Genomic DNA, 24664 nt, shown 5'->3' on the forward strand with positions numbered 1-24664 from the left:
AGGCAGAAGTGGAGAGGTACAGTAAGGAACTCAAGGTGTTGGAAGAATCAGTTGTGCTGAAGTGTCCTGTTTGCCTAAAAATTGTTTGTTTTCCATAGTGGTTAGTTTCAATTTCAATACTTTTTATATATTTTTTTATGACATTTCAGTACTTTCTTACGTAATTGAGATTGGATGAAGCAGAAATCCTTGTGTCCAAATTATAATGTTTTGTTCAAAACTTAAAAAACAAAACAAAAAACAAAAAAATGGAGCTTCAGATTGGTCTTGTTCAGATTCCTTGTCTAATAGTATGTTCATCCTTCCTTCCTCATCTTAATTTTCCTCGTTTCATCCTCTGCCAAGTCCTCAACTTCCCCCTTCATCTTTATGATCCTCTGCCGAGTCCTTAACGTAGTCCCAACCGTCCTCTTCCAAGAAATCGTAGCTGCCTTTGGGAATGTCCGGCTCTGACTCCAGATACCACCAGCTCCTCACCTTTTGCCCTGGCAAAGGCGGATCTGTTGGAAAAGGGCTATGATGCACGGAAACGCCAAATTCCCTTCGTTTCCTGTATCGATCCCGGAAACGGGTATGAAACGCGTCGGAAAAGCCCAAAAACTACCAGAAACACATATCCGAATTTGGATACGGTTTGGAAACGCGTATCTGGATTTGGATACAGTTTGGAAACGCGTATCCTGATTTGGATATGCAAATAAATAGGAAACGAAGCTCAATACAAACTTACCCGGATCGAAGAAAGAGAGAGAGAAGGAAATGAAGTTGAGAGAGAGAGAGAGAGACGAGCTGACCCAGATCGAAGAAAGTGAGAGAGAAGGAAACGAAGCTCAGATCGAAGAAAGAGAGAGAGAGAGAAGGAAACGAAGCTGAGAAAGAGACGAGCTGACCCAGATCGAAGAAAGGGAGAGAGACGAGGAGAAGCTGACCCAGATCAAGGAGGACCCAATCTATTCTGGATTTCTAGTCTTCTGCTCATTCTTTCCCACCTCTTCCTCAGAGAAGAGAAAAGACTGGATCTTTATCTCCCCAACAACATCAGAAACCTCTCCTCCCCCTCTCCTATCTTTCTTTTGTTTATGTTTCATATTTTTTCTTCTTCTAATTATATATATATATATATATATATATATTTAATTGGCGTTTCCTTCACGTACCCGTATCCTATTATATTTAAGATTTGCCGTTTCCACGTTTCCGATCGTATCGAATCCGGGTACTCGTACCTGTATCGGTGCTTCTTAGGAAAATGGTCTTTCTGGTCAGCGGGGGCCTGAAATCTTTCCAAGAAGCATCGGGGGAGGAGGATCTGGTCAGGCGATTATGGAGTCTCGAACCAGTATTGGTGTGTGGCTGTATTTTCCTTATTCTTGTCCTTTAACTTCTTCGTTCGGTTTCTTTTCTTTCTTGTGTCAATTCTCGATCGGTATCTTTTCTTCGAATGAATCAGAGGTTTGATGGTGTGAAATCTCAACAAACTTCTATGATTGCATTCTTCCGATTTTCCAAATATTTATAAGCAACGCATTGCACGAAGTTGATATAAACCGAATAGGAAGAGAAAACCTATTCAACTCAACAAAGTAACATAGTCCCACTAGGAAAACCTAATAAGACAAAATTTGATTCGTGATTGTACAGTGTTATTTCTTAGTATAAATTGTTAAGATGAGGTAAAAAATATACAAAAATAGAGCCCCATTGACAGGCCCATCCCCTAAACCCTAAAAGCATTGTTCTTGCTAAAATGAACTGGAATAAGTTGTGAAATGCAATAAGAATTGTAAACTTTCATTGCATGAACATTAAATATGAACAAAAGTAGATGTTTACGAACTAATAGTTCCAGCATGAAGGTTGACAATATACATCAGTACACTCAAACCTTATATTAACTAAATCCTAACAATCGAATGACCTTAACGACATGAATTGGTTGCAAACATCTTAATTTTAAAAACTGACCACAGTCCATAGACTAACATGTTTCCTATATTCTACATCTTAAACAATTAGGATCGCCATAGTTTTACACATCACCATCACTTTGCAAAAGGAAACCTACAATCACCAAAAACAAGGTATTTATTCTATGATACCGAATTATCAAGTGACATTGTCATGCGATGATCCAAATTAATAATATTACTTGAATTTGGTGGAGACCATATAGGGTATGAAAAAAAAATTAAATTAAGAGACCAAATAAAAAATAAGTACAAATCATATGGATCAATGACATCAACCCGGAGCATTATTTATATCATACTCATGAGGGAACCATGTTATTCCTCAAAAACAGACCATAAAGACACTTCCGTCTCCAAGATTAAACCGGAATAAGCGGCACCAAAACTAAAAGAAAACAGAATCCTAGGCCATTTGTGCTGAAGAGAACAACATCCTAGGACCTAGGCCCTTCCAAGGTAAATTGAATCCAATCTAAGGTGGTGCTTCCAAATTCAAGAAAGATCATAAATGCAGTTGGCAGCTCAACAAATGGCATTGCGACACTTGTCAAACCGGGAGCAGTAATAACCCGACACCTGTTGGCTATACTAGAACCTTCGATCAAAATTGAAACACTTCAATTTCTTCTCTGTTTCCTCTCTCCCATTTTTCTCTTTGAGTCGGTTTAAGGCAAAGCAAAACCCCATTTTAACGACGTAGTGGGAAACCCTTTCATCTAGGCATTTCGTGCTGAGGCGGCGATTTAGGGTTTTCTCTGCTTCCGCTTCAGTTTCCTCCGAAGAAAAACGCACTCAAGGTACGAAATGATCTCACAAATTCCCAAATTCATAAGCTCGTTTCTTATCTTGGTTCTATAGATTGATTCTGTTTTAGTCTGTAATTTTCTGTAAATTGTGATCCTTTTGCTTTGATGGCGTTGCTTTTGGTTCTAGATTTCCCGTAGGCAAAGAATTTTGCTATATATAATTTCCTGTTATGTTAATCTATCAGTAGTTTTATGAAGCATTTGTCGGTAATCCAGTCTTTGATTCTTACTTGTAAACTTGTAATGGAATTGATTCTGAAGTTCATGACTGTGGAATTTACTGCTTGAAATTCATCTTCTTCTTTTATTTTTTTTCAGGGGTTTTAGAAAATGCAAGGGGGAAGAGGTGGAGGGCCTGGTGGCAGGGGTCCTTTTGATTTCAATGATCCTTTTGCTGGTTTTGGGGGATTTGGGGGTCAGGGGAGTTTGATGTCTAACGTCTTTGGAGGGAGGGATCCGTTTGATGACCCTTTCTTTACTCGCCCGTTTGGAGGGATATTTGACTCGGGTTTTCCGGGTATGGGTGGAGGCATGTTCCCTGGAAGGGGTAGCGGTATGTTTCCTGGAATCGGTGGCGCTATGTTTCCTGGAATCGGTGGCAGTATGTTTCCTGGAATGGGTCCTGGTATGAATGGAGATATTTTTTCAGATATGCGGCCAACTGGGTTCATTGAGAATCACGATCAGGCTCCAGAGCGGCAGAAATCTAGGGGTCCGATCATTGAGGAACTAGACTCTGATCATGAAGAAGAAGAGGCTAATAATGAGAAGAAGGAAAATCCGCGGAAACGTCTGGGGCCAAGCAATGATCCTTATGTTGAGCACCCTGATGATGTAGTTGAAGGTAGGTTTTTCTAGTTGATCAGTTGCTACTGTCTTGGTGATTATTCATCGTCTTTGTTCTAGTCTAAGATTCAAATCAGGAATAAACTTTTTTTTCCTCCTTAATTTGCAGAGAAGAAGAGCAAGCATTTGCAATCTAGGGACAACTACAGTCAGTTTGGTGCTATGCAATCACAGCCTCAAGCTCATAGCTACACATTTCAGAGCTCCAGTGTCACTTATGGCGGTGGTAATGGTGCATACTATACATCTTCCAAGACAAGAAGGATGGGGAGTGATGGGGTTAGTAATCGTGGAAGATTCTAGTGCATTGCTTTTTATCTTAGTAGTTCTATTTGTAATTGACCCTTATTGGATGAACAGGTTGCTTTTGAAGAAAGCAAGGAAGCTGATACTTCTTCTGGGAAAGCGACACACAGGGTATCTAAGGGGCTCCACAATAAGGCGAGTTGATATCATTTATATTTGTCATTTCTCTCTACTGTTTAGAGTTAAATCTTGGATTATCAAATTCATGTTGTCAGTATACTTACATTGAGGATTCTCTTTTTAGGGCCATTCAATTACTAGGAAGCTCAAAGAGGGTAAGGTAGATACAATGCAGACTTTGCATAACCTTAATGAAGGTATGTTATTTATATTCAACTCTTGTCTGTGCCGGAAGGTTTATGGGAGTTGTTTAGTACATAGAAAATAGAGACTAACTCGGCCTGCTGTATTTTAGATGAGCTTTCCGGTTTTGAACATGCATGGAAGGGAGCTGCTCAAAAACATATGCCTGGATTGAATGATCAGTTTGCTAGTTATGAAAGTCTAGGTGAGTTTATACATTTAAGTTTTGACTCTGAGGTGCTATCATTCTTGAATTGCAGCAATGACCAAATGTATTGTTGGCAGTTCAGTGATTGTCTAATACATTTGTGTGGTTGTCATGATGAACTTTCTGTGTAATGCATTATTTTGGTAAACTGTTGGCCATTTTTACCACTAAGTTGATCAGAGCTACTGGTGTTTGCTACTCATGAAGTCTTAAAATAGTCTCACAGTGTTGTCATTGTTTTTGGTATATTGTTATCCATGTTCTTAAAAGTTTGCAAGTTGCTTTAACAGTTCTTTGAGGAACCTGAAAACATTCAGGGATAACAAAAGTTGTAATACTTGCATGTTGCAGCATGTGATAGTACCCGGCATGGTAGTGAATGATGTTAATTGTGAGACTGCATTTGTCTATGTGTGTGTAGCTATTGCTTGTTAGATGTTGATAATTGTTGTGGGTATTATACTTATTGGTAGGTGCATGGTTTGCATAATTATATTTACACACACACACACACACACACACATCCCATATGTCAAGGACCTAAGCTTGAACCCTCACTATTGTGGAGTATAGCAATCTCACAAATGCATGACTTTTTGATGCTGCAGGGCACCGAAAATGTGCTGACTGTAATCTTAGGGCATTATCTTAATTGTTTTTCTTTTTCTTTGTTCTAGGAGCTGGCGGCAGCAGACATGGGCAGTCCGGTCAGGGAGGTTGGGCACTTCCTAGCAATGATCTTCTACAGAACTCTGGAAATATGATAGCAGATGCCCAAGGCAAAGCAGTACCTTCTCGGTCGCAGCAGTCTGGTAATATGAGAGTAGATGGTACTAATTCTTCCCGTAGGAGAGCAAAAGATTAAGGCTAGGCCTGTGGAGCTGATTGTGTTGGTCTTTTTGGTTGTCTCAGAAGTAGAGTGGTTGGTTACATATTGGAGAATACAATGAGGTTGTGGTGGAAGGCTGCCAGTTGTTAGTAAGACGCATACTGTTTAGTCTCTATCGTTTCTATCTGAGATTGACAATGTTCTAGTCATAATGTCAATTGAATACCCGAGTCACTCTTATGTCGAATGGGTTTCATAATTAGTTGATAATGTCAAATACTCAGTTTCTAACCTAAATCATTCTCCTGCACATTTAATTAACATTGCAAATTTCTTGCATATATATCTAGCTGAAAAGCTATCATCTAATGTTAAATAATCGGAACTAAGATGGCTGCAGGACACTATGGAGATGTTGCTGATCGGAACTAAAAGTCTAAAACCAAACTATATCAAATATCAAATACTAACAAAATCAAATGAAACAAAAGTTATTAGCCACTTCTACCGGCCAAAGGAGCACCATCATCCACACCCATTCTGGTGCATCTTGCCAATTATGCGATTGCAAACGTTCTCAAGCTTTTTCTTCTGGTCCTCGTATTCTTTGCATTCAGCAAGTCGGTTCTCGTTCTCGTCAAGCCACCGGCTGGTCTTTGCAACCTCATCCTCATATTTCTTCTTGTCCGCTCGCTTGAGCTTTCTGAGACTAGGAATTTTTTCCTCCATGTCATGTGTATAGTCCATCAATGCAGCCTTAGCCTCCAATTTCTTCTTATTCTCCTCGTCTTCAAACCTGTACTTTTCTGCCTCCTTGATCATCCTCGCAATTTCCATCTTAGATAGCCTGCCTTTGTTGTTATTGACGATTGTGATCTTGCTTTTCTTCTTCGTTGATTTGTCCTCGGCAGAGACAACCATAATTCCGTTGGCATCAATGTTAAAGCAAACGTTAAGCTGAGGCACTCCCTTTGGAGCACATTGGATGTCTTTGAGCTCAAATATACCCAACAATCTGTTCTGTTTGGCTATTATTGACTCACCCTCATACACAGGAAACTCTACACATTGTTGCCTATTTTGGACTGTTGTAAAGACACTCTCTTTCGTGGTGGGGATGGTAGTGTTTCTTGGGACTACAACACTCATCTGTCCATTATCACTCTCTATACCAAGGGACAGCGGAGTGACGTCCAACAAGAGTACGTCTTGAACCTTCTCAATATTTCCCTCACCGCCCAAAATTGCGGCTTGTACGGCGGCACCATATGCCACTGCTTCATCAGGATTGATGCTCTTGCAAAGCTCTTTGCCATTAAAGAACTCCTGCAATAGCTGTTGTACCTTGGGAATTCTAGTAGATCCACCAATAAGAACAACATCATGAACGCTGCTCTTGTCCATTTTAGCATCCTTCAAACACTTGTCCACAGGCTCCGTACAGTTCTTAAAGAGATCCATGTTCAGCTCCTCAAATCTTGCTCTAGTTATTGTGGAGGAAAAGTCAATGCCATCATATAAAGAATCAATCTCAATAATAGTTTGAGTACTGGAAGAAAGAATTCTCTTCGCTCTCTCACAAGATGTTCTCAATCTCCTCAGTGCTTTGGGATTTTTACTAATGTCCTTTTCGTGTTTTCTCTTGAACTCTTGTACAAAATAGTTCACCATTGTATTGTCAAAATCTTCACCCCCGAGATGAGTATCTCCAGTCGTAGCTTTCACCTCAAAAATTCCCTCTTCAATTTTGAGAAGGGAAACATCAAAAGTTCCACCTCCCAGATCAAAAATAAGAACGTTCTTTCCTCCAACAGTGGTGTATTTTCTATCAAGGCCATAAGCAATTGCAGCAGCTGTAGGCTCGTTAATAATACGTAAAACATTCATACCCGCAATTATCCCAGCATCTTTTGTAGCCTGACGTTGAAAATCATTAAAGTATGCTGGGACCGTTACAACAGCATTCTTTACTGTCGATCCAAGATAAGCCTCTGCTATTTCCCTCATCTTAACAAGAATCATGGATGATATCTCCTCAGCAGCAAACCGCTTCTCTTGATTATTGTAGTTGACCACAATCATTGGCTTGTTGTCGACACCACGAACTTTGAAAGGCCAAAACTCCATATCACTCTTGACAGAAGCATCGTTGAATCTCCTACCAATCAAGCGCTTTGCATCTAAGAAAAAAAAATTATTAAGAATAAGAAATTACAAAAAGTTGGCCGATACCGCCAGAAGTTAGTTTAGTTACATACAAGTTAATTAATGCAGCATGCAGGTATATGCGAGGATATCAAAAGTTAATGCATTCACACAATAATCACACATGGATATTAACATACTACATAAGTACATGCATATCTATCAAATCACTGAACAGACGTTGATCATATTAGTTTACATATAGTTAAGAATATGAAGAAACGTACTTACCAAAAACAGTGTTAATGGGGTTCATGGAGGCTTGGTTCTTGGCAGCATCACCAATCAAACGCCCAGTATCCGTAAAAGCAACGTAAGAAGGCGTTGTTCTGTTGCCCTGGTCATTGGCTATGATCTCAACATGACCGTGTTGCCAGACGCCAACGCATGAGTAAGTTGTTCCAAGATCTATACCAATAGCTGGACCTTCTCCTTTTCCAAACATAGACATTTTACGTATGAAAAAAAACGCTTAACAAAGAAAAAACTCTTAAGTTGTGTTGTGATGGACATGCAGGATACAGGAATTAATGAATATATACACAAACTCACACCTTGACAAAGCATGCTTAGTCCTAAAGTCTTTGGGATAGCAAATCCATTCCTCTTTTCACTAGAACAAGGAATCCTAATCGACACTGGGGCAGGGGTTTTAGGAATGCAATTGTAAATTAATTTAGAGAATTAGAGTTGACCAAGCAGTTTCTACCCTTTGCCTTTGCAAATTGTCCCAAACTCCCAATTTAATAGGGAAAGTGTTGAGAATTGGACTGGTGAGAAAGAGACGGTCTGCGTGTAAACTCATCATGCTTTCTTGGTTCGAATTCTTCATGAATGCAGAAACATTTGAATTCACTTGATTATATGTAATGTACCTCATTGTTTACAGTTATTCTTGTTCTTTGGTAAACCGTTCCGCATAAAACTACTGAAGGTCTCAACTCTCAAATCTCTTAGAGCCACCCCTTAGTCCTCACAGTCACAACTCACATGCACCATACATGAGATCTGTTTTACCTGCACAGCTCGTTGCTTCAGCTGGAGAATGATTCCCTGACCTCTTTCAGTCACTCAATAAGGAACTGAAGTCCAGGAATATATGTTTCCGAAGGATTTTGTACTGCCAAGTTTACTGAGATTTTATGCTTAATGCATGCAAGACTAATTTTACTTAATTACCAAACAAACACAAAGTAACGGAGGAGCTATAGTACGCGCGGTAGTATATAGAGTGAAAGACAAAAAGTGACTATGACATATGTTAATCTCGGAAGGTTATATTATTTGCCTGCTTAATAAAACCAGGACAGCCTCTCTCGCTCTCTCGGCCTCTATTCTCTTAACCTACTCCATTTGCTATCATGCATCTCTCTCTTGACAAAGTGTAGTGCAACAAAGATTTGAATTCACGTACTGGAACTATTTGAAATGGATACTGGTTGCTATCCTTACTCTATATAGTCCTCTTCCCCTTCTTAAGATTTGATTTGACGCAGTTAGCACAGACGAAGCTCTCTAGAGAAAATTTTGGCACATTAAACCCATAACTTTTTCCAAATTAAATTCACTAAGCTGTGATCAACCTTTCAAAAAACTGTGCTTACTATTCAATTCATGGCTACTGGCTAGAAATCGAAACCAAATATCACCCTCTAAGAAATATCAAGCTACGTACTAAGAACATCAAAATAAACGTACACGTACTGAGAACACCATAACTCATTAAAGAGTACTTTTTATCGCCATCCAATATCCATAAGCACCGTAGCTACTACATATTCTTTGCAATTATTCGATTGTAAGTGTTTTCAAGCTTTTCCCTCTTATCCTCATATTCTTCACATTCAGCGAGTTGATCCTGATTCTCTTCAAGCCAATGACGAACCTTTCTAACCGCAGCTTCAATTTTCTTCTTGTGCCCTCGACTGAGATCTTGGAGCTCATCAGAAGAAAGCATGTCCTTAATTGTATTCATATAGTCGACCAAGGCAAACTTGGCCTCCATTTTCTTCTTATTCTCCTCGTCCTCTAACTTGTACTTCTCTGCCTCCTGCATCATCCGCTCGATCTCCTCCTTAGATAGGTTGCCTTTGCTGTTATTGGTAATTGTGGTCTTGCTCTTATTCCCTGTCGATTTTTCCTCAGCAGACACAACCAGAATTCCATCGGAATCGATCTCCATGCAAACTGTGATCTGAGCTACTCCCCTAGCAGCAGGTTGGATCCCTTCGAGCCTAAATGTATCCAACAATCTGTTGTCTCGGGCTCTTGGTCTTTCACCCTCGTACACTCTATAATTTATACATGTTTGTCCATCTTGGACGGTTTTAGAAGCTCTTTCTTTCTTGGTGGGAATGGTACTGTTTCTTGGGATCACAACCTTCATCTCTCCTGTAAAACGCTCTGTACCAAGTGAAAATGGAGTGACATCCAACAAGACCAAGTCCTGTACCTTCTCAATATTGCCTTCACCGCTCAAAATTGCAGCTTGTACAGAGGCACCATATGCAACTGCTTCATCCGGATTGATGCTCTTGCAAAGTTCCTTGCCATTAAAAAAGTCTTGCAATAGTTTTTGTACCTTTGGAATTCTAGTAGAGCCGCCCACAAGAACGACATCATCAATAATGCTCTTGTCCATTTTAGCATCCTTCAAACATTTATTCACGGGTTCCATACATTTTTTAAATAGATCCAGGTTGATCTCCTCAAATTTTGCTCTCGTTATTGTGGTATGAAAATCAATACCCTGGAAAAAAGAATCAAGTTGAATGGTGGTTTCAACTGTGGAAGAAAGAGTTCTCTTTGCTCTCTCACAAGACGTTCTCAATCTCCTCAATGCTTTGGGATTATTGCTAATGTCCTTTTCGTGCTTCCTTTTGAACTCTTGCACAAAATGGTTCACCATTCTATTATCAAAATCTTCACCCCCAAGATGTGTATCTCCGGCAGTAGCTTTCACCTCAAAAACTCCCTCTTCAATTCTGAGAAGGGAAACATCAAATGTACCACCACCAAGATCAAAAATAAGAACGTTCTTTCCATCAGCAATGGATTCTTTTCTGTCAAGACCATAGGCAATGGCAGCAGCTGTTGGCTCATTGAGGATACGCATAACATTCATGCCTGCAATTACACCTGCATCCTTTGTGGCTTTACGCTGAAGGTCATTAAAGTATGCTGGGACAGTTATAACAACATTATTGACATTCAATCCGATGTAAGCCACTGCAATTTCTCGCATCTTCACGAGAACCATTGAAGATATCTCCTCGGCAGTAAACTGCTTCTCTTCATTCTTATAGTTGACCACAATCATTGGCTTGTTCTCCACATCACATACTTTGAAAGGCCAAAATCTCATGTCACTCTTAAGAGAAGCATCATCGAATCTCCTACCAATCAAGCGCTTTGCATCTAAAACAATACAAAAGAAACAGTTGGTTACCAGAATGTTAGCAAAATGAATTAGTTATGTGCAGGTTGAGAGTATATGCTGGTCCTAGGTAGGATATCCATCAGTGCAAACCTTGATTTGCAGGTCCTAAGTTCATTACTACATATGTATATGTGCATATAACATGGAAGCATAAAAATATAACTCAATATATAATTACCGGTTATGAAAGAACTTATATCTCTGGAATAAGCCAACACTTTACATTAATATCAAGCAAGTAAAAGAGGTAACAACCAAAAACCCAGACAAAGTGATGAACAACTTATAATTTGGAAGGCTAGCTATCAACTTATATGAGCATATTAAGTATAATTGAAACCACAACATCATTCGAATTAATGAAACTGCGTGGGTATATGTTAGAGGTAGTTAATTATATTCGTAAGGAAGAACATACCAAAAACAGTGTTGATAGGGTTCATGGAGGCTTGGTTTTTGGCGGCATCACCAATTAAACGTCTAGTGTCGGTAAAAGCAACATAAGATGGTGTCGTTCTGTTGCCCTGGTCATTGGCTATGATCTCAACACGGCCATGTTGCCAGACACCAACGCATGAATAGGTTGTACCAAGGTCGATACCAATCGCTGGACCCTCGCTTTTTGCAACCATAGCCATTGTATATATGGTGAAAGCTTAATCAAAGAAGAAACCAGCTGTCTGTGCTACCGCTTATCTGTGTGATGGATTGATATAAGACTATATAAAGATTTGAGAATGCAGCATATATAGGAGTAATACATGCTTAGTCCTAAAGCATTTAGGATATATAGCAAATATATTCCCCCTTTCACCAGAACAAAAGAATCTTAATTGACACAGGAGAGTTATTTGTTGAAACAAACTAAACAGAATTCGAATTTTGCTCCAAGTTCTATTACTTTTTTTTTTTTTGATCAAATAAAAACTTCATTAATAAAAAAGAAGATTACAATGAGAATGGGAGATAAAAGCTTCAACCGAAACTTTTCCCACTTTAGAAGTCAAGGTGGACGTCTATACTGACGCACTGTGGAAACCACACTAGGCCCCGACTCCAAACATACTAGAGAAAAACTTAACTAAAAAGACTAAAGTAGCACGAAACAAACCGGCAGAAACAACAAAACTTGTTGGAGCAGAATCAGCCAAGAACACTAACTCCCACCCATAATCCACGTGGCCAACATTTGATCGACCAAGCCAACACTTGTCGTTGCTTCGAACCCGACCAAAGGGATTGCTGGACAGTCAGACCTAGGACAAAAGAAAATCCAACACCGTCATCCCACCACTACTCCAAAAACGCCATCCCTTCCAACCCAAACCCTGACAGGAAGAACCTCCTAAAAAGCCAATAATGCTCGTCTAGTCTATGCCACAGGTAGACTTTTGCAGACTCTAAATTAGGCAGGAACAACCCTCAGGAAGGCGAAATTGATGATTGTCTCTGCCACAACTTGCAGTGTACCCGACCTAACACAAACCAGCTAAAAACCACAAACCAAATCCAACGAAACCAAGACTACAACCTTAACCTGACCCAACCACCACAAACCAAAGCCAAGCCCTGAAACACTAGTGACAGCGGCCCAAACAAGCAAACCCTGCCCAACAACCTCTTGCCCCAACTCAAAACACCAACCCGACAGGCCGCCGTAACCACCACCAAAGCCCAGAACAACCATCCTCCAACATGCTGCCGCACCAGGGTAAAACATCGACCCACCACAACACCAAGCAGTGAGACAACTCCCACGCGCCGCCCGCCGCTGTCGACCCATCCAATCTCCATTCCGTCAATCTCCCCATCACGCACTGGACGACATCACCCTATCCAAACCAGATCAGAACTTTCCGATCAGATCTGAACAATACAGATCCCGTCCTCGCCGCCACCCCCTCACGTCCAGCAGGCGACCTCATCTCCGCTCTTGAGGAAGACGACACCAAACCTCCCCGCCAGCCACCTAACTTGACAGAACCACGTCGCGATTTGGACAGCGCAATCACCACCACTCCGACTAGGTTTATTCCACGAACATCCATCACGGGACATTGGGTCCACTCTGACCCGTCCGGCGACGCCGCCAAGAGGGCTTGCGGCCGGACAAGATCTGGTTTTTTCTGTCAACTGTAGAAGCGGCTCTCTCTAGGTTTCGCTCGGTTGGGTATTTAGTTTGCTGACTTCAAAGAATTTGATTTGAGTAAGTTCTATTACTTGGTTAGAGCATCTCCAACAGTAGAATTTATTTTTTAGTTAAATTTAGCTAAATTTGTTAAATATAGCTATTGATTTAACAATGTTGCTCCATCAATGATAGCTATTCGTAAGTTATATATTATGTTTCATCGAATCGTAAACTGACATGTGGACAAAAGAGGAGAGAGAAATATAACTTTTGCTTTAGTTATGTAGGATTCTCTAGCTAAATATAGCTAGTCAATTTAGCTAAAGTTAAATATTGCTAAGCTATAACTAGTCTGTTGGAGTTGAATTTTGCTTCAAAAATAGTTAAATATAGCTAAAAATTAAATTTAGTTACTCTGTTAGAGATGCTCTTAGCTTCATGTACTAATTAATTTCTACTAATATTCAGCATAATTTATTTAAAACGATTTTATACTACCTTAGAAAAATGCGTGATTTAAATGTTAACACCCAATAAAAACCTTAGATTTTTCACGCAATTGCTGGTGCCAAAAACTTCCTACAACATTATCTATTATACTGAGAGAAGTTGCAACATCAAACTATATCATAAATTTTAAATAAAATTAATTTTATTTTGATTTTATTTTAGATAATTTCTTGTCTAAACGTACTAGTCAGTAGCGGGCGTCTGTTATTAGCCACACTATTCACTAAAACCCAGACCCCAAATTTCAGTTAGAACCAGAAGAGTGAAGCCAGAAAAACCGAAAATCGAAGCCACACTATAAAAGCGGTTAGGGTTTCTTCACAGCAACAATGGCGGTTCTGAGAACCACAACGGCCATGATGCTCAGGCATTTCTCTCAGCCATCCGTGTTCTTCTTACCATCAAGCCCGACCTCTCTGGTTCGCTCCACTGCCGGAATCAGCATCCGGTGCGCCGCCTCCGACTCCGGCGCCGGTGGGAAGAAGGTATCCGCTCGGCTCTCTCAGGTCAACCAGCTCTTGCAAGAAGCCGAGGAGCGTGCTTTCTCCGCTGACAACCTCCCCGCCCCTAAAATCACATTAGGTTGGTTCGATTACTACTTCGCTCTGTTTCTTTCAAAGAAATTGATAGGAATCGAGGTTTTGGATCATTTTCTCTTCGGAGGATTTTAGTTCTTGCTGTAGAATTGTTAATAAACTTGTAGATAATGGAAGCGATTCAACTAAATTGAGTAGGTTATTGTGTAATTGCGTTCTTGATTGGTTTAATTTAGAGAAAATGGTGCAGATTAGTGTAGAAGCTGAGTTTTCTGTGTTGTGTGTTTGACATGTGTGAAGATCATGTAACTGTGAGTTTCGCAAGAAGTGGAGGACCTGGAGGACAGAATGTGAACAAATGTATGTGAACTTCTATCTCCTTTATGTCATGGATTGTATTTTTGAATTTCCTGTACCTTCGACTCGGTTATGATTGAGTTGTTATGTCATTTTTTCTGTTGATTGTACAGTGAACACTAAGGTGGACATGCGATTCAATGTTAAAAATGCGTATTGGCTAAGTGACAGGATCAAGGAGAGGATTTTGCAAATGGTTTGTTGCTATCATTTCTTATGATTTTGTTCTTATGGAAACTGAGACCATTATGTTTGTAGGACTGAGGGTAGTAGTATTAATCATTACTAACTGGTCATGGATATATGATTTAACGGATAAAAGTGGCGGCTGTATTATGCTTAGAAACATAAGAGGGACCTGGAGGAAATCCCTGCACTAATTTGGAAAAGAAATTAAGAACTGATGTAATGATCCTAACCTGACCAATGTGTTCTTATCAATTTCAATGGTGATTGTTGTTCTCTAGCTTTTGTGATGTGTGTTATGTTTACAACATCAGCTGCCAAAGGTGTTTCATACATTAAAACATATACGCTAACTTTGAGAGAATCCAGGGGAGCGAGAGGTAGAGTGAAGGGGGTTAGGATAGTGTACTCTAGAACTGTTATGCAGAGTTGATGTTTTATGTGTCCCACATCTTGACTGTGAATGTCTCCTTTCTGTTGTGAATGATTGGCAAACTGTCTTTCTGTCCGTCTAACCTCAATTTCTTTGGCCTGGTAATGAACAGGAGAAGAACCGAATCAACAAGGATGGGGAGCTTGTGATTTCTTCAACCAGGACTCGTACACAGAAGTAAGTTTCTTCCTCTTCCCTTTATGTCATAATCCTCTCATGTTTTTTCACTGCATATGGCTTGATACAATCTTGCTTCCTTAGGGGTAACATTGAAGATGCTTTGGAGAAACTTCAGGTACTAAACATCGATGTCTATCAGTAGTGTTGTTCATGTGAAATGGTAAATTATGGCTACTGCTCCGATGCTTGAGCATAAGATGATTGGCTCAATTTGGGGAAAAGTTTTCCTAGCTTTCCCCATTCCCCAATTAAGTCTAATTAATCAGTAAAACAGGCAATTATTGATGCTGCTTCGTATGTTCCACCTCCTCCCTCAGAAGAGCAAAAGAAGAAGATCGCTAAAATGTGAGAGCTTAACTGTCTTTGCAAATTCTTTACCTCTAGTTTTGTCTCATACCTTTCAAATTGTACTGTGTATTTTTATTGTGCTGGATGTGGGCTCTGATTTTATAGTGGGATTTTGCAGGGCTGCTATTGGAGAACAGAAACGCCTCAAAAGCAAGAAGGTACTTTCAGACAAGAAGGCATTTAGAAGAACTCGTGACAGTTGGGACTGACTGGTCCATGCTGTGTGGTCCTCTTAATATGAGAAGTTTGTATATGTGAGTGCACTCTCTCCTCTCTCGCAATTTAGTATTCCACACCATTCATTAAGTTATTACTATCTTGCTTTGGTGACTAAATATCTGATCTGCCCTGCATGTTTGAAATTTTGATTGTTGTAGAGGCTATATGGAGAAACAATTCAAGTGATGGAGAAACAAATCAAGAATTAGGAATACATTGTTCATGAGTGACGGTGAAAATACTAGTTGTTCAACAGCAAAGGTTTTTTTAATGTTAGATGACTATTGCTAAGGTTCTTAAAGATGATAGTCATTGGTTGTACTTCCTCTGAACTACCTCTCGTGTTACAATGATTGAGAGTCAATGTCTTAGATCAAGTACTGAATTGTAAAATCCTGGTGCATGTTCTACGTCTCCAGGACCTGAAATTCTTCTTAATGGTGACCTTGGTTCATTAACAGTGTAATACTTGGTTAATTTGCTCCTCTATCCAACTATCCATTATGATGTCTCTCAATTCTGATTTCTGATTTGATTGTGAAAATCGAGTCCTGTGGTTATCGGTTTTGGAGAATGATGAGAGATTTCTGATTCATTTCTATAAGAGAATTATATACAAGTCCTTGGGAAAAAACTCTGTATGGTACAAAGACAAGTTTATGTACATTGTATCATCAAACTAAAGAAAAAAAGGAATTCTATCCCTCAAAGATATATTTTAGTGACAGGTACGTGTCACTATTAGTCCTTCAGGTTGAGGTTGCAGGCGTGCCCTGCTGATGGTGGTGTAGCATAACTAAGCTCTCACCCAAACTTTTGTAATAATTAAAAAAAAAGAAAAAATATATATTTTACTTTCTGATAACATGTTCCTCCCCAGATCGTTGATCGAAATGTTTGATCCATCTCTTCTTCTCTACCTTGCTTGACCCCGAATTCCCTCCACTGCAGGATACATGAGCCATATCTAAACCTTTTCCTACAGGCAAGAACACAGTCCGAACCACCTTTCTTGATCCAGAATCAATGACACTCCTCCATCTGAAACTAGAATCGCTTTTTGAATTGGCATTCTTGCAAACCAAAACCGCACCACTCTGATTCAACCTCGCCTGCCTTAGAACCCTAGCGTAGTCTTTACGCTTGCAATCCACAACCATGAAATCTATTCCCGCAAGCTCAGACATGACCTCCTCTGGCTCACCTACAAGCACTTCTGGGTTCATGTCTGCTGCTTCTTTCATGGCTGTGATGAACTCTGACCTTGCGTTCTCGTCCGCGACTACACACACGTGTCGTCCGCAGGTGTGCCGGCTGGCGATTTCGAGGCCAATGCTGGTGGCAATGGCTCCTCCTTGTGACCATGTCTCGACTATCAACTTAGCATTCCAGCCTGCTGCCATGGCTGAAACAAGCTCTGCTACCCCGGATTCATTAAAAACTTGGCACTGCAATCAAAATCCAGATCAAATCAATCCAAAAATCCAAAACCCACATCAAATATATAAAAAAAGAAAGACAAAAATCAGGTTGCTTACAGATCGAACGGTGTCGATGTAGGCTTTAGTGGCTGTTTCAGGGGACCAAATTAGCTTCATTCTTCTCTTCTTCCGGGCTCTGGAATCTTCTGGGTTTTCGCTTTTATGAGGGTTCTGTTTTGTTTTGGTGAAATGGGTTTTTGTTGAAACGGAGGTTTTGATTGTGTTAAGATGTGCTTTTCTTTGTTGGCAAGCTATGGATATAGGATTATGGGAATGGAGGAGCAGTTCAAGTTGGCCTTTTTATCATATAGAGAGAGAGAGAGAGAGACAGAGAGAGAAGGAAGGACAGCAAAGGTCCTACAAAGGATACCCGTTGACCGTTGACTTTATTGGCCACTGACGCGCATGACCAACGTGTGAGATTGGAATTGGGAGCTAATTAGCTATGGATTACAATGAATTACTGTGTGTTTATCTGATGGTGTTGTTGGGCACCAACCTGGTTTTTGGTGGCTTTTCTATTTTAAGCCGCTTTGGATTGAATTCACAGGTTGGAAGAAAAATATTGCAACCTTGGTCACAAATCCATTTCACATGTTAAGTAACTGAAGACACGTTTTGGTTCAAACCAAATCCTAAAAATGAGGATGTTAACCGATCATTTTCAAATTCTCAAATGATAGCATATTTTGATATTTAGAGTCGGTGTGATCTAATTTTTATAACATGTATTGTAATGCATTCAATCGGTAAGAAAGAAAAAGACAAAACATATAAAGCTTTGATTGTGGACAATGCTAGTTCAACAATAAATGAGGCATTTATTCACTTGTATATTTATACAAAGAAAAATATGGAGAATTACTTCGTGAGAATACACAAATCCGTGTTGAGCCTGCAATAGGGACACCTTCTTTTTGTTTTTTTGTTTTTGTTTTGTTAAGGTTTAGTAGCAATATATGTGTGAAGATATCTTGACAAAGGTTTAAAATCAAATTATATGTTTAGGACCACATATGTTCCTATGAAGGGGTGTATTAAATCGCAGACGAGAATATTGAAGTTTGATAAGGCATTCAACGAATAACCTAAAAAAAAAGTAAACAGCGATGATTCAACAAACGAAAAATTGACAAATCTAAAATAAAGTAAACAGCGACGAAAAGTAAATAGCGACAATTCAACAAATGAAAAATTGACATACTTCAACAAAAAAAAAGTAAACAGCGACGATTCAACAAATGAAAAATTTACATACCACATTTTCATCTACGTACCCAAATCTAAAACAATTTATGGAAACCGCCCACTGATATTAGAAGGACCCCATTTTGCCTTAACAAAGCTGTATCTCACTAATCCCTGATTTTCTTCCTGAAAATGATGGCCGCCCCATAAAATAACCAATGCCCTAACGCTTGCCCTGCAGCCTTCTTATCACAAACCTAGTTTTCATATTCGAAACCAGAAAAAAGTCCATACTTGTACGACACCAAGAAAGCCATTTTTGTCAATTATGAACTACCATGTTGATTAAACCAAATCATGAGATGTTGAATATCGAATTCGATCGCAATTGCTTTTATAATTTTCAATGCCACTGTTTAGCCTCCAAAACTTTCTTAATTCATTTGACTCCCCAAAATAAGAAAACGAAACAATACCAAGTTGCATCAGTGACTATGTAATGGTTTTTGTGCAGTGTGAAAATGAGAGGAAATGGTCAGATATTAGGGGAGAGGAAGAGGAGTTGAGTTTGAGGTCAGCGTCTTCATCCTCCACCTTCCTTCGACGTCAATCTCTTTATCTTTTTTTGGATATAAAAATGGTGGTCGGGTGGGAGCACCACTCCGGGGCCGAGAGCACATGGGTAAGACCCCTCCCAATAGGATGTTTTTCACATGCGGATGATCGAACCAGTGACCTCCTTACTACCAGGAGTATCACTGCAGCGTTCGCCCAACATGCAGGACCAGCCTGCTACCAACTGGACCAAACCCCATTGGTGACGTCAATCTCTTTATCACTTCACGCTTATTAATTGGATGGTGTGGCCGCCACGTCACTACTCGACCAGTTCTCTTGCTGACATGGACACACCCTTGCTTGCTATCCAAATCTGTTTCCATTTTTGATCCTTGTGTTGGGTTTTTAGGGTTTTGCAGAGGGGGCCAACTACCCCGAAGGGAAGAAAACGGTTATAGGGTGGTTAATCATCACGAGGCCTCATGACTCTTAAACATCCGTGGTTAAAATTTGTTCTTTATTTGTCTTCCATTACGTTAATTTAGTGTTAAATTATACATGTGGGTGACGCATACATATTTAAATTTATCGCTTGAGACTTGAGTTTTACTCTCCCGCACGCAACTACATTAGCTAAAAACTTAGAAACTAAATGAGTAAAATGTTTACAATCTAAAATGCATGTAAATATCATTTTGTATGTCTTACGTGTAATAAATCATCTTTTATTTATTTATTTATAAATAACAGTTTAATGCGTATAGAAAGTCATTTTACCTTACCATTGTACTCTTGAAAAAAAGACAAACATATTGCCAGGTAGCCCAATTAATATTAGTAAATACAGAATATTCGAACTCAAATATAAGACGATCGATGCTTGAAATCACTAATAAAGTTACAAAGAGTCAAAAGCAACTACAGAATGTGCTAAAACTAATAAACATAAATGCTTAACTCGTTAGTTTTCTTAAGCAATTTCTAGTAGATATAATTGCAAAGAAGTGAAGAAGAGCACGCAAAAGAGTACAGCTAATTAAAAGCACCTAATACGATAAAAAAGGTTGACGTAGGCGTGTTGAAAATTTTTTGCAGTCCCCAATACGGTAGTTGTACTTCTTCCACAAAAGAGTGCGCGCGCAAGAAATTAACTGGACAAATCAAGGAAGCTGCAATGAAGCTAGCTCCATATTCAGTAATTTCTGGAGCCTGAAGTTGAATAAATTGATCTCAATTCCCAAGGTCATACACACTGCCTTCTAGATATTTAACGAAACCTGTAAATTATTCTACATACCAACGGTGCAAATGACCTAACATTTATAAAATGATCTCAATCATTGATATTTATAATCAAAGGCGTAGCTACACACGGGCTCCGTTAGGCTACAGGCCACCCTAGATTTTGAAAAAACATAAATTTGTAGCTTAATTATGATTTAACAGATTAAATATTAAAAATTAGCCCACCTCAAATTTTCAAACTTAGCCCATATGTTATTTCTTTTCTTATTTTAGTCATACACTAGTCTGCAATCACATGCTTTGCATGTGTACGAAAATTTTTTGTTTTTGTTTTTTTTTTAAATGTTGGTAGTTATTGCAGAAGAAGTAGATTCATTGGTAGTTATTACAGAGAGAAAATACTCAAATAGTGGGAGAGAAAAGTAGAGGTTGTGGAATCATTTCTTTTTAATTTTCTTAATAAAAAATTATTTTATAATTGTCTTATTTATCCTTCTGATTTAATTTATTCTCAAATTTTTTTAATATTTCAGGGTTAAATTTGTCAAAATTTTCAATTTTGGCTAATAAAGTCTATTCTCTTAATAATAGTATAAATATGTTATTTATTTGCTTGAAGTATTTGATTTTATTTTACTTTGTATTATGTTTTAAGAGGCATAGTCACATAAAAAATTTGTGTTTTTTTTTTTTGGGTAAATTAGGTCTAAAAAAGAGCCAACTAAGAATTATAATACATATTCAATAATTAAAGATTTTTGCAATTCAAGGGCTCAGGGTACAATTTGAGTAGGTGTGTTCTTTTGTCTTAAACTTTGGTTATCGAATTTCTATCACACGTTATAATGTTGATTTTTTGGGTCATTTAGCTATTTGATTATTTAATATATATTTAATATATAATGTAGTTTAATTTAAGAAAAGAATAAAACATATTACTGTTTTATAAAAAAAAAAAATTTGAAAGCATTAGTAAACTTTTAAGAGTTTTTTTTTTTTTTTAGCCCACCATATTTTAAAATTCTAGCTCCGCCATTGTTTATAATTAATATTTTTATTAATAACTTAAAAGTGTATTTAATATAATCTAACCATCTATTTATGTCGGTGCAAGTGCACGTTGATGCACTAAATTCTCTTCCAACGAAACCAAATCAACCACAAGGGATTGAAGTTTGGAATCGAAGAGTTCGAAGTTTGTATCCCTTACCCTTATTCATTAGCAATTCTCTCCTAACCCCCTAGCTAGGTTATGTCTATGCATGATAAGTCCATGACTTACAAGTATTTTCAATTTCCAGGTAAAGATCGATATATGCAAGAATAATATATTTCGGATGTTAAGACAATATTTAAATGTTCTACACTCGATCAATATTGTGTAATATCAAATTTCTGAATATATATGTTCCCTCAAGTGTATGATACTCATCGATAGTCATAAAAAGCTTCTACGTGCACCTAACAAAGCATTTTAACCTTTTGTTCTGAAACAAGAAGTACCACGAACTGGGATTCATTGGATCATTTTCAAGCTAAAAGGAATATGCAAGAAAATTTAAGAAATTACCACGATTTAAAGTTATGATACCTTTTGGATCAGGTTGTATAATTTTTTCCAAAGTTCTTGACTTCTTCTCACATATATTGATCTGCATGATTGATATAAACCTATAAAGTTGGCTCCATCCAATATAGTGATGATTAGGTGAACTAATTTCGAGGAACGATAGGATGCAGGTATGGAAAGGATTAGTGCTGCTATACTTTACTTGCATTGCAATCTAATATAAGAGAGTCCGTTAAGCACGATAACTATAGTTATCTAATTAATAGGGATGCTCTTGTTAGTCAACCCTAGCTTTTAAGGCTCATGACTCTAGCCCCTGATATTATTAAACTTCTAATTGGACATAGAAATCTTCTAACTAATGATAACTAACCCTCTCCTTTTTTTTTTTTTTTCCTTTTGCAGCTTCTACTAATTTACTTTTAAATTATTAATCAGTCGACCTAAAACGTGATATAGAATTTGGTACATGAATGAATGAATGCATGTATGTATGGTTGTATACAGTCCATTTGGATGTCTGATTATATTTAAATATTGAATACAAGTCATCCCCATTCCTATTGAAATTCAATACAAGCAAACTACAAGCCTCCGAACAATTAGTTAAAAATTCAAATACTAAAAAAAATAAATACGGCCGGTCATATACAGCACTAAGATACTAAACTTTTTATGTCCTAATTGGTTATGAGGATTGACGTTTAATAAATTAAACTTTATGACTAACTTTTAGTTAGAAATTAGGAGATGAAGAGAAATTGAAAAAAAACAAAAAAAGTTCTTAGAGTGGAGTATCACAGTATGCCTCAAGAGTCCAAGTTCTGAGGTCTAAAGGAAAATCCACTACGTCTACACTTCAAGATAAAAAAGCGCCCATTTGACGCCGACCCAATTAACGTGATCCATCCAAATTAGTTTTCCATCAATCCATCATGGTTCATTTCATTTCAGCTACTTTCATCGAAGACCTTAATTTATATAGTTCAAAAATTATTTAGTCCTATTAGATTCCAGCTACATAACATTTTATGCATGTCTATACGTGATGAGTATGTTAGGACTTAAAATTCAATTGTCTCTTATTGTAAACGTATATAACAATTGTTTATTTCTAAATAAGAACAATTAATATCGTCAGAAACTCAGAGTGTGAGACAAAAGAAAATATTTGTAACATCTAATATGTGTTGCCAAGTGTTGTATTACGTTACACGCAACCTTTTAGGTACAGGAATCTCTTTCGCATGAATTAATCCAATTTCATACTACTCCAAAAGGCCTTTTGTTTATTAAACAGATGGTTCATGATTATTCTTTCCATCTTTCTGCATTTCTCTTCTCTTCTATTCTTTCTCGACCTCATTCTGTTTAATAAACGCACCATACGCATCTCAGCTATTTAATGAACACCCTTTTAACTTGAAAAAATTATAAGATCGAGGAATCCACCTACTTTGCTCCTGCGGAAAAGAAAAGATAATTGGTTTCCATAATTGTTTGCTTCTCCATTTAATACCCTTTCATTTGGACCATATTCATGCATGAATTAAGGAGGGTGTATTCAATCTAGATTTTAAATGATTCTGTCTGACTTTTTATAATATGTAGATTCTGTAGAATCCATGGATTATTTTTACTCCAGATAAATTTGTACAGATTCTAATATATTGTATTAGCAAGATTTGTTTGGATTTTGATAAGTTCATATACTTCAAATACTTTCTTTTATGCCTTGAATAAAATTCAACTTTTGCACCACATATTGGTCATTGGATATATCGTGCCTCTCTTAGAATTTGCTTTCATTCCTAGGCTTGAAGATCCAATTATTTGTTTTACTTTCCTAATTGCTCTCTTAGGATTTGCTTTCATTCCTAGCCTCCACGTCAAGCTTCCTAGATGTAAAAATAAGAGTGCATGTACCTAGTTGAATATTCTTGCATATGTACGGTTGAATATGAAGGAATTGTGTCCTAAAACAATCATTTTGATGTAATTATTATTGTAATTATTATTAATCAAAAGGGCAAGTTTATTGTTCATTGCTTATATTTGATATTTGATTGAACAAGGTCCAAGGAATATGAGTTAAAGAGAAAGTAATCTAAAGAGTTAGATGTGTGAGACCTTTACTCTTTCACACTCTTATCCTAAAAAGTTCCTAGTCATAGGATTATCACTTGGACATTGATAATCCGGAAAGACTAGCACATACTATGTATGCTCAATATGGAGGATGATATGTCTCTTGTCATTTGTGTAGAGACACTAATATAAGTATGTGGGTGTTACGTCCCGAACCTAGAATTTACGATTTACTTTCGTGTTGGACGGTAAATTGTTAAATATTTTCAATTTTGAACGTTTTGGATGTTTTAGTGGCCCTAAAAGTTGACTTTTTGTTCGGGTCAAAATTTGAGAAAATGTTCTTCACGAAAGTCGTAGGGGACGTTAAACCGAGCGCGTGCATATGTGGTTCGTAAAAATCGGATTTCGTATGCAAGAGTTATGGCCGAAATAGTAAAGTTACTGTTCACGGTAATTTTTGATTAAAATAGAAAGTTACCTAGGGTAGGTTTCCATTTCCGGAAACCCACCCTTCCCCTTTTCTCTCTCCTCCCCCCGAACTCTCTCCTCTCCGGTTCGGCCTCCACCGCACCTCCTCCGATTGCCGGCGATTCCGGCCACCCCAGGACGTGCCACCGGTCATCCCAGGTTCGCCTCCTCCCTCCGAGCACGCCTACATCCTTGGTTTTCCACGATTTGGCCGGAAAACCACGGATCGAACGAAAGACTCCTCCGGCTGC

At 38.3% G+C, this 24664-nt stretch overlaps 4 protein-coding genes across 5 annotated transcripts; 2 read left to right on the forward strand and 2 right to left on the reverse strand.

Moving 5' to 3' along the window:
- The first annotated feature begins 2606 nt into the window (after positions 1-2606).
- Positions 2607-5568, forward strand: LOC112176720. The gene is made up of 7 exons (XM_024314780.2): positions 2607-2767; positions 3095-3620; positions 3732-3901; positions 3983-4063; positions 4173-4245; positions 4344-4436; positions 5117-5568. The coding sequence occupies exons 2-7, from the start codon at positions 3107-3109 to the stop codon at positions 5302-5304; spliced, it is 1119 nt and encodes a 372-aa protein (XP_024170548.1). The 5' UTR covers positions 2607-2767; positions 3095-3106; the 3' UTR covers positions 5305-5568.
- Positions 5569-5692: 124 nt separating this feature from the next.
- LOC112176721 (heat shock cognate 70 kDa protein) lies at positions 5693-11544 on the reverse strand. 2 transcript variants are annotated; one of them, XM_040510695.1, is made up of 2 exons: positions 11331-11544; positions 5693-7448 (listed from the first exon to the last, which is right to left on the reverse strand). In XM_040510695.1, exons 1-2 carry the CDS (start codon positions 11542-11544, stop codon positions 5794-5796), a joined length of 1869 nt encoding a protein of 622 aa, XP_040366629.1. In that variant the 3' UTR covers positions 5693-5793. The 2 variants fall into 2 exon arrangements, with proteins under 2 accessions (XP_040366629.1, XP_024170549.1); XM_024314781.2 differs by lacking the exon at positions 11331-11544 and adding an exon at positions 7705-7924.
- A 2213-nt stretch (positions 11545-13757) lies between these two features.
- LOC112179678 (peptidyl-tRNA hydrolase ICT1, mitochondrial) lies at positions 13758-16329 on the forward strand. Its single transcript, XM_024318137.2, has 8 exons — positions 13758-14135; positions 14390-14449; positions 14560-14642; positions 15178-15242; positions 15327-15360; positions 15520-15590; positions 15712-15847; positions 15971-16329. The coding sequence occupies exons 1-7, from the start codon at positions 13883-13885 to the stop codon at positions 15800-15802; spliced, it is 657 nt and encodes a 218-aa protein (XP_024173905.1). The 5' UTR covers positions 13758-13882; the 3' UTR covers positions 15803-15847; positions 15971-16329.
- A 47-nt stretch (positions 16330-16376) lies between these two features.
- On the reverse strand, positions 16377-17575 carry LOC112179677. Its single transcript, XM_024318136.2, has 2 exons — positions 17351-17575; positions 16377-17260 (listed from the first exon to the last, which is right to left on the reverse strand). The coding sequence occupies exons 1-2, from the start codon at positions 17408-17410 to the stop codon at positions 16664-16666; spliced, it is 657 nt and encodes a 218-aa protein (XP_024173904.1). The 5' UTR covers positions 17411-17575; the 3' UTR covers positions 16377-16663.
- Positions 17576-24664: the final 7089 nt, after the last annotated feature.

Source organism: Rosa chinensis, chromosome 7 (assembly GCF_002994745.2).
Source record: "Rosa chinensis cultivar Old Blush chromosome 7, RchiOBHm-V2, whole genome shotgun sequence".
NCBI classification, from domain to species: Eukaryota; Viridiplantae; Streptophyta; class Magnoliopsida; order Rosales; family Rosaceae; genus Rosa; species Rosa chinensis.

Coding starts and splice junctions, on each gene's coding strand:
- LOC112179677 (XM_024318136.2), bottom strand. CDS start 17,410: ATGAAGCTAATTTGGTCCCCTGAAACAGCCACTAAAGCCTACATCGAC. Junction 17,261..17,350: donor ACATCGACACCGTTCGATCT/GTAAGCAACCTG, acceptor TTTTGATTGCAG/TGCCAAGTTTTTAATGAATC.
- LOC112176721 (XM_024314781.2), bottom strand. CDS start 7,924: ATGTCTATGTTTGGAAAAGGAGAAGGTCCAGCTATTGGTATAGATCTT. Junction 7,449..7,704: donor CCCCATTAACACTGTTTTTG/GTAAGTACGTTT, acceptor TTTTTTTCTTAG/ATGCAAAGCGCTTGATTGGT.
- LOC112179678 (XM_024318137.2), top strand. CDS start 13,883: ATGGCGGTTCTGAGAACCACAACGGCCATGATGCTCAGGCATTTCTCT. Junction 14,643..15,177: donor AGGAGAGGATTTTGCAAATG/GTTTGTTGCTAT, acceptor GGTAATGAACAG/GAGAAGAACCGAATCAACAA. Junction 15,361..15,519: donor ATGCTTTGGAGAAACTTCAG/GTACTAAACATC, acceptor TCAGTAAAACAG/GCAATTATTGATGCTGCTTC.
- LOC112176720 (XM_024314780.2), top strand. CDS start 3,107: ATGCAAGGGGGAAGAGGTGGAGGGCCTGGTGGCAGGGGTCCTTTTGAT. Junction 3,621..3,731: donor CCCTGATGATGTAGTTGAAG/GTAGGTTTTTCT, acceptor CTTAATTTGCAG/AGAAGAAGAGCAAGCATTTG. Junction 4,246..4,343: donor TTTGCATAACCTTAATGAAG/GTATGTTATTTA, acceptor GCTGTATTTTAG/ATGAGCTTTCCGGTTTTGAA.